Below are 9,819 nucleotides of genomic sequence, written 5' to 3'. Positions count from 1 at the left end.
TAAAAACTCATCATGTCACATCAGGACAAGCAACTGGACAAGCAAATCGCGTATATATAGTGTTTCAAAAATTAAATAAAAAATAAATAAAAAATCGACTGGCCGATCGCTCACCGATCGGGAGCCTGCAATGGCGGCCAGCCGATCGGTGAGCGTATCGGCCGGCGCCCGAAAATCGGCGTGCGCTCGCCTTTTTTCTCGCCAATTTGCTGCTCGCCGGCTGCAATGGTTCGGCGAGCGGACAGCGCCGGGAATCGGCTAGCCGGTCCGCTCGCCGCCATTGTGGATGCTCTAAAGTACTACTTCTACTATCATTTCTAAGCATCTCTCTTCATTTACCAATCATGCATTAAACACAAGTCTAATTAAATATTAATATTTTTCAGGGACGGAGATAATATTAATTTTATAATAAAATGAGTTAGTATACATGATGTTTATTTAATAAAAATAGTAAAAATAAAAAGAGATATTTAATCGTAGATATTTCAAAATGATAATATGAGATGTTGGTGGGAAATGGATGGAGTAATTATTAAAAAGTGAACATGCATGACTCTTCACTTTCACTCCAAATAGCTATATGACAAATTTTCTCATTTTAATTTAATTTTTAAATATGTTTATTTTAGATTGAAACCAGAGCTGTAGCGAAATGATATAATTTCGCTATTCATTTTTATTTAATACGAGTCTACGTGGTTGGAAAAAATCATTAGACATTAATGATCATCAAGTTATACTCTTAACAAAAAAAGTGACAAATCAATGGAGCGTTACTATCATAGAGCTTTAATAACTTAGTCAAAACTTCGTTCGCCCCCTTTATTTTCACGTCATATAGATGTAATTCCTACTCACTTGGACCATGACACGTGGAATTTTATTATACACTCGATATCTATATCCATAAAGAGCTATATATACTCCTATTTTTCCATACGAGATATTTTAATAAATATATGCAAAAATAAATAATAAATTAATATTTTTACCTCAAATACTATTACGATTTCGTATCAATTTTAGAAAGAACACAAATTTATTTTCACTTTAAGTTCAACCAATAACTAAATCTGAAATTTTAAATTTTACAATAGGAAATAGGATGTTAGATCTTATAGTTATGATGTATAAGGAGTGTTATATTGCTAATTCAATACTTAGTTGTTAACTACAATTAAATAATAGTCATTAGATATTCAAATGAATGGTCTAGATCATCAGCTCGATTAATAAAAAAACATGGTATTAAAGTTAATTTACAACAAATTAATTGTAACTCACTTTTGAAAAATATCTCTAAACTTTAAATGATTATAACTATCTCAATTTAAATTATTTTTTCACACAACATATATCAAATTAAAGATAATTTAATAAGGATTCCAACAAGATCTCAATTACATATGTTTCGAGATCAAAATCTGAATTTTTTTTATGAATTTTCATATTTTTTGTCAAGCAGGTAATGTCAATATAACTAACAGAATATATCAACTTAATACAGGTAAAATGTCAATATGAAACTGTGTTGACATATTCAAAACATGGTGTTGATATATTCAATTTACAGTGTTGACATTTTGATCTGAAATTCTAAATTTAGAGTTTTTAATATTATAAAAATAAAAAAAAAAACGAATTTACATGTGGCAATTTATAAATCATTAGATCTTTTAAATCTTATGATGCTAAATTAGTTGTAGTTCGCAATTAATGAGTGAGTTAGCAATTCGTCACATAGCTATGGTATATATTTTAAAATTTCTTGTGTCTATAACCTTAATTGACGTGATTGTATACTAGTACTCGCTAGTCGCAACCGTAATTCATGTAAATCTCACTCTTAATTCACGTCGAGATTTCATAATCTACTTTATCTTCTCACGTCTTTTATAATTGTTTGTCAACCATAATCAACGTGTCACACTGTTGATGATTTATCATCATATAGTTATAAATTCTCTATCACGTGCATAGTAATTCTCGTAATAAGGGATTGTAATTTCATTTGATCTAGTTTATCATTGTATTTAATATTTATCATCAGAGTGTTAGCGCATGCATAATACTCTCTGAGTTCCAAGATAATTGAATCATATTTTTGTATTTAATTTTAAAAATAATAATAAATAGTTAAAATCGAGAGAAAATATATAAAAGAGTGATTAATGTAGATAAGATTTTCTCTCTTACATTACTCTTAGGCCATGTTTGGTTGTTAGGATTCTGTCTGGGAAAGTAATCTGATTCCTTAAATTTTAAATTAATGTGTTTGTTTCGATTTTTAATTAAACTGGGAAAGTAATCAGAATCCCAAGAACAAGGAAAGTTAGTACAACTTTCCAGGATTCTGAATCCTAACTTTTTTTAGGTATTCTTTTTCCAGTTGTAGGATTCTTACATATTTAATTATTATTATTATTATTATTATTATTATTATTATTATTATTATTATTATTATTACAATGTTTTAAAAGTAATTTTAAATTACAAATCATACTTAATTTCAGAATAATAAATAACTATAATTAAAATGATCATAATTATAACTTTGTATTATAATATTTATATATAATTTTTAATATCATAATAATAATTAATAAATTATTAAATAATTAAAATATAATTATATAATATAAATTATATTGTAATAAATACTAATTATTAATTTATAAATTAATAATTAATAAAATCGTAGTGAAATTCTAAATTATAAAATTTATTTAAATTATAATATCCTTAAATATTATAATAGTAATAATAATAATAATAATAATAATAATAATAATAATTATTATTATTATTATTATTATAATCATTTATGATTATAATACTCCATGTAACTATAATTATACCTGTATTATTATATATTGTGATGGATGATTCATATTTAAACTATCCATCATAATAATAAATATATAATAATATAATTGTCATCATTTGTAATTAATAATTTATTAAAAAAATTATTATTCTTTTTATAAATAAAATAATAATAAGTCTATCTTTAGTTTGGTGTTTAAATGAAATATAAAATTTAAAATCTTGGTATTCTCCAAACATAGGAAAGTAAAGTTATTAGGAGTCATATTCTAGAGATTCATTTTCCTAAGAATCATATTCCTTGCCAACTTTACTTTCCTGCCAACCAAACATGGCCTTATAATTTTTTCAAAACGAGTATAACAAGATACGACTCAAGTATCTTGGGACGGAGAGAGTAATATTTATTATAACGGTGTATCACTATAATTTTTTTCATCATACATAATACATTTGTCATCATAGTCTATATTGATTTTTTTGGGAGGGTTGACCACATGTGTACAAAACTCATCTTTGGCGGAATCCGACTAATCCGGCTCCACCGAGTTTGCGGATTAAGACCTAAAGTCTCTCAGTAGATGGCGGGGTTTGAACCCGTGACCTAAGGGTCACTACAGCTCTGCGTTGTCACCTGCGCTACGACCCGTTAGTATAATCTAAATTGTTTATCATCACAATATTAACAAATCTTTGTCTGTGTAGATTTCATTACAAGAGAGTTGCAGTTATGGTATTACCTAAAATTTTGTCCATTACTCCATATTTTAACATGATTTGATATACTGTATTAATAAGGCATGGACTGGTCAAGAATTAGGTCAACACCATACATAGTTTATTCGAACAAGTTGTGATGATTGGTGAAATCACGCGTGTATTGAATTCTATCAACTTCGTAGTTCATACTAATAATGAGAAGCAAATTTGTTAAGAAAGATTGCAAGAATTTATTTAATTATTTCTTCATGATTTGCTGTCGGTTGTGCTGTATCATATTTTATAGTTGCCCATTAAATTCATATAATTTGCAATTGATGTAGATGCAATTATTTCGAGATTAACATGTGTGTTTACAAAATTATATCAAGCCAAACCATAGTGGAGTAATTTTTTTATGGGTCACAAATTTTGTATTCCATATCTAAGAATCTAAGATATTAAACCTTCTCCAAGACTCTTACCACAATTAATTATAGTACTTATAAGTATAGTACTCCAAGACTCTTTCTTTTCTAATTTCTTCTCTTCTTTCTTTTTGTAATAGCCATCCCTAATTCCTTAATAGCAACATACTACTATATTTTAATTTCATAACCGAGTAGTAATGTTGTTGGGATGTGGGTGTGGCATATGATTAACCCAACATCTGGGATATTGATGAGGGGTACTTTTGTAAAATGAAGTAAATTTTGATTTTGATTGATTGTAGAAAATGGTAGTATTGTGTACTAGTTCCATCTCTTAAATTTTATCACATTTTTTTCGTTTTTTTTTTCGTCCCATAAAATTTGTCACAATTAACTTATTATTATTTTTAATAGTGGACATCATATTTTACTTACTTATTTTAACTCATATTTTATAATAAAATTAATACTCCCTCCGTCCCGCTTAAGATGACACGTTTTCCTTTTTAGTTATCCCAACTAAGATGACACATTTCCTTTTTTAGAAACTTTCTCTCTCCAATTAATACACTCAACTATTTTTTCTCATTCCTATTAAAATATTCATCTTTCTTTCTCTCTCTATTTTAATACTTACACCCACATTTTCTCTCTCCAATTAAACATTTTAACCAATAACTCCTAAAATTCCGTGCCGGCTAAGAAATGTGTCATCTTAGCCGGGACGGAGGGAGCATATAAAAGTCGGATTCAATGTCTACTAACTTTTTAAACTCACTTTCTATTCCATTCTTAAAATTTATGTCTTACCAAAATGTGTCAAATTTTATGAAATGGATGATGTAATAATTAGAGATGTGGGCGCCAAACTAATCATACAAAAGAAAGTACTAGGGGTGGCAAATCGTGCGTGTCGGGTCGTTATCGTGTCGACACGATAACGACACGAACACGATAACAGCAAACACGAACACGACCCGTTAAGAAAACCTCAAACACGAACCCGAACACGACACGAAATCCTCAGACACGAACACGACACGAACACGACACGAACCCATTAACGACACGAACCAATTCGGGTCAACACGACACGATAACAACACGTACACGAGATGACACGATAACGACTCGATAACAACACGACCTGATAACGGTTAAACCTATTAAAAATGAAAATAATAAGAATTAATAATATTAAAATATTATTTGTTAACGGATAACACGAACACGACACGAACACGTATTGTTAACGGATGACACGAACACGACACGAACACGACACGAACACGACACGAAATTTTCGTGTCCTTAACGGGTCGACCCGATAAGGACACGAACCCAATAAGCTCTGACCCAAACTCATTATTTTCGTGCCGGTTCGTGTCGTGTTATCGTGTCGTGTCAAAAATTGCCAGCCCTAAAAGAAACCCATTTCTATTTGTCCAACAAGATTACGTCCATTTCTCCATGCGTCAGAAACCGTGTCCTATACAGTCCCACCGACTCGCCATACAACAAACCATATTTCATTCTCTTCTGAAAAATACTACCTCCGTCCCCCAAAATTCGTCCCGGTTTGACCGGGCACGGGTTTTAAGGAATGTAATGGAAAGTGGGTTGAAAAAGTTAGTGGAATGTGGGCTTGACTTTTATATATTAGTTTTATAATAAAATGTGAGTAGGAATGAGTTAGTGGAATGTGGGGTCCACTACCAAAAATGGTAAAAGTGAAATGGGACAAATTTTGGGGGACGGACGAAAAAGGAAAGTTGGGACAAATTTTTAGGGACGGAGGGAGTAAGAGATTAATAATAATAATAATAATAATAATAATAATAATAATAATAATAATAATAATAATAATAATAATAATAATAATAATAATAATGATGATGATGATGATGATGATGATGATGATGATGATTAGTATTATTATGAGTTTTTGAAATCATAGCACTCATCTTGTTTCTAACTGGTGGACCCACTTAATTCACGATGCTTGTCGTCGATTGTAGTAGTGATTTAGCTGCCTTGAATGGTCAAATATGTGGCTAATATTTCTGTACTCTAGAAAATTATACATAATTTTTTAATTAGCATGTTTTAGTTTTTCCAATATGGTTTACACTTTTACAGTTTTACTTGTCCTGAGTGATGACTGCGAATTCTCATACATGAAAAATATACTAGAAAATTCAAGATTATAGGAGTAGTATTTAATATGAAGACATCAATATAATTTAGGTTTAATATTTTAAACTGAAATACAAAATGTCTCGATATTAATTTGAATTTAAATAAATTTCTTCTTTTAATCGTCTTAATTTAAGTACTCTAGCAGTCTAGCTTGATAATTTATTACTACTACTACTTTTCATTATTTCCAAAACTTCCTATAATTTTGATGGTAAATTCTTCCTTGAAGAATATATATGTGAAATCCGGATACTCGTTACAATTAAATATACACTTATAAACATACCAATGTTATTATTACTGTAATATGTACTCGTTTATGTATTTTTTTCGGTATTATTTTAGCTTCTTTTCTGTATCACTTAACATATACTCCTACTAGCAGTAAGTATTTATCTTTAGACATTTGATTTTTAAAATTATATTTTCGAAACTAGTTTGGACCAAACATTTGCTAAGTAATTCATATGTCTTCCTCCTGATTGAATAAAGTTTATATGTAGCATTAGTAAAATATTATTAAAAAGTTAAATTTGAAAATTTAAAATCTGCAAAAAGTGCTAGACTCATTATGGAATGGATGGGCTACTATTATTAATCTCAACATGCAAGAAGTCTCATGATTCTCCGATTCATGAATGTCTTGTTATTAAATAGAAAAAATAATAAGTATAGGGAATGATTTGATTGTTACCGAAAACAAAAAGAACAAAAGAAACTCGTAAAAATAATTAAATTCAAGTTATAGGAAATAAATAGTTGAAATAGCATAAATATTCATAATAATTTACAACCATATATTTATACTACCTTATTTTACTCATCCAACACTAACCGTTTTAAAATCAATTAAACCCCACACTTTGGTTGGAAAAACAACTATATTTACTTCCTACCTTTTTAAGCTTTTCTAGGACAAAATAATAAAATATGTTTATTTTTTCTTGAGGTACGAAAATAATCAAGTTATATAATTGTACTAGAGTAGAGTCACTAATTTAGCTATAGTTTTTCACCAAATGTTGACTAATAACGCCACAAATTAGTACTACTACTCCAATTAATTAAGCTACGGTATTAATTAAAAGGGAAAGAAAAGCATAGGTGTGTTTGTAAAGCATGAAAAGGGGATTTAGGCAGGGTCCCCCAAAATCTTGAAAGAGGGACATGTCTTGGCCTCATAAAAATAGGGCTTTCACGTGTGATCTTTTGTCAACATGAGTATGTCGGTCAAACCCCCCATTATGCTAATCATCACCACTTAAAATTTCTTAATCCCCCAAAAAAATAAATCCTTCAAAAGTTGTGAAAAAAGATAATCCCAAATCATTATTTTAAATTTTAAAGTGAAAGAAAAGTAGACTTGGTACATGTTTGGTCTACTCCTACTCCTCCTTGTCCCCTCCCTCTCTCTCTTAAACAAACATTTTCACACAGACTCTGTTGAATCTTTATAAAGACTCTTCCCTCTCTCATCTCTAAAACTCTTTTTCTGTGTTTACTCTCACAAAATGGAGCTTGGCTTGAGCTTGGGGGATGCCTCAAAATCCCTAGGATTCTTGAAAGATAACAACTCCTCCACAAATCAAGATCTCACCAAGCCCACCGGCTTCGATTTCTGCATGTCTTTGGGGCTTAGCTCCAAAGAAAACGGCGAAGACGATGATACATCGGCAGAGGATGGAAGCGATGATAATCAAGAGGAAACTCCTCTGCAGCTGAATCTTCTCCCTCTCGCTCCTCTTCCTCTTCCTCGCCTTTGGTCTTCTGATAATGGTAATTTCTAGCTTCGAATTTATGTATTTAAATATCTAAATTGTTAAATTGAGGTGTGATTTACGGATTTATGTGATAAAGGGAGCTCGGAAAATGGGTCGTCGGGGAAGGGGTTGGACGTGAACCGGACGCCGGCGGCGGAGGAGGCCTCGTCGGCGAACAAGCGCGAATTCGACGCCGCCGGCAACGACAACGACGACGACAACGCCCTCAACACCCGGAGAAAGCTCCGCCTCTCCAAAGAGCAATCGGCGTTTCTTGAAGAGAGCTTTAAGGAGCACAGCACCCTCAATCCTGTCAGTCCGATTCAGGCCTCGCCCATGATTAAAGATTTGATTTTTATGCGTTTCTGATGATTTATGTTTTTTCTTGACGCAGAAGCAAAAACTGGCGCTGGCGAAGCAGCTGAATCTCAAAGCGAGACAGGTGGAGGTGTGGTTCCAGAACAGAAGAGCAAGGTGGGAACACAGATTAATTAATTGATTAAATAAATATGTGTGTTTATTTAGTATTTATATATTGAATTTGCAGAACAAAGCTGAAGCAAACGGAGGTGGACTGTGAATACTTGAAGAGATGCTGCGAAACGCTGACAGAAGAAAACAGAAGACTTCACAAGGAATTACAAGAGCTGAGAGCTCTCAAAACTTCAAATCCATTCTACATGCAACTCCCCGCCACCACTCTCACCATGTGCCCTTCATGTGAGCGCGTTGCCTCCACCACCGCCGCCGCTCCCGCTGCCGTGAAGGCGGACTCCAATATCCCCAAGGCTATTCCGTTTCCGCTGGCGAGGCCCAGATTTTACCCGTTTCCGCAAGCGCATCCTAATCAGCCGGCGGCGTCTTGATTATTTAGTGATGCTGATTTACTTGTAAATATGAAAGGGGGAAAAAAGTAAATTAGGTCTTGTTTGTTTTGTTGTTTTGTGTTTGGTGTTTGGAATGAGGGGTTTTGTTTTGATTGTTTGATGGTGATGAATCTCTGCATCTTGAGCAAATTTTTCAGCTCATCCTATGTTGATTTTGTGGAGAATACAGAAATTAGTTTGGGACAGTGAAAAAGTAGTGTTTTTTTCATTTTATTTAATTACGTAATTTAATGATATTTTTTTAAAAAAAATTTGCATTGATTTCTGAATGGAAAATGGTCTCCACCTGCCTTCTTATTTTCCTTTTGACCATTATGCAACTGTCTGATTTTGTTTTTTATTCTTAATACTAAATTTGAAATGAAGTATTTTTTTCCATAATTTTTTTATTTATTATAGTATTATAAGAGTGATTTGTGTAAGAAAAAGCAAGGGAGTCTTTGGGCTGAGATTCTCATTTGGAAAGTCAAATAAACTTATGTATTCATTGTGTAATACTTAATTGACATGCAACTATATGGAGGATACGTGTAGATAGATTTGTGTCCCTTAATTTTAAGGGTGACACCATGATTAAAAACACTTTTTAAAATATAAGTATATATTTTATAAAAATAAATTAATTCTTAATTGACTAAATCTGTTTCCATGGTGCTTGATTTTTGGTTATGGATGAATAGACCCACGCAATCATGACAAGTTATAAATAATTTTATTTTCTCATTAATTTTGATAAGAAAAATCAAATAGAGATGAAGTATGAACATGAAATCCGATGGAATATACTTGATGGAAAGATATACTCATAAACGACATATATTAACACCATGATTCATGCACTCGTTTAAACATTTCATCGACAATCATAATAATGATGTGTTATGTAAAAAATACTAGTAACTTAGATAATCATAAATGAAAAAAGAAGAAAGTGATGAATAGGCATGATAGGTGGAAGTATGTTGGGATGTCCCGTGCTTCAAGGCATGGTTTAGGCTAAGAGTGTCAGTCCAT

General features: G+C 31.5%; 1 protein-coding gene across 1 annotated transcript; it reads left to right on the top strand.

The window, feature by feature from the left end:
* Positions 1–7,540: 7,540 nt before the first annotated feature.
* On the top strand, positions 7,541–8,998 carry LOC121773375 (homeobox-leucine zipper protein HOX11-like). Its single transcript, XM_042170224.1, has 4 exons — positions 7,541–7,934; positions 8,016–8,230; positions 8,313–8,392; positions 8,466–8,998. Exons 1-4 carry the CDS (start codon positions 7,670–7,672, stop codon positions 8,782–8,784), a joined length of 879 nt encoding a protein of 292 aa, XP_042026158.1. The 5' UTR covers positions 7,541–7,669; the 3' UTR covers positions 8,785–8,998.
* Positions 8,999–9,819: the final 821 nt, after the last annotated feature.

The sequence above is a fragment of the Salvia splendens genome, chromosome 17, assembly GCF_004379255.2.
Source record: "Salvia splendens isolate huo1 chromosome 17, SspV2, whole genome shotgun sequence".
Lineage (NCBI taxonomy): Eukaryota > Viridiplantae > Streptophyta > Magnoliopsida > Lamiales > Lamiaceae > Salvia > Salvia splendens.
This window is presented reverse-complemented; position numbering and strand designations above follow the sequence as displayed.

Excerpts from the sequence above, each read along its gene's own strand:
- LOC121773375 (XM_042170224.1), top strand. The coding sequence starts at position 7,670 with ATGGAGCTTGGCTTGAGCTTGGGGGATGCCTCAAAATCCCTAGGATTC. Across the intron at positions 7,935-8,015 it reads CCTTTGGTCTTCTGATAATG|GGAGCTCGGAAAATGGGTCG; the intron begins GTAATTTCTAGC and ends TATGTGATAAAG. Across the intron at positions 8,393-8,465 it reads TTCCAGAACAGAAGAGCAAG|AACAAAGCTGAAGCAAACGG; the intron begins GTGGGAACACAG and ends TTGAATTTGCAG.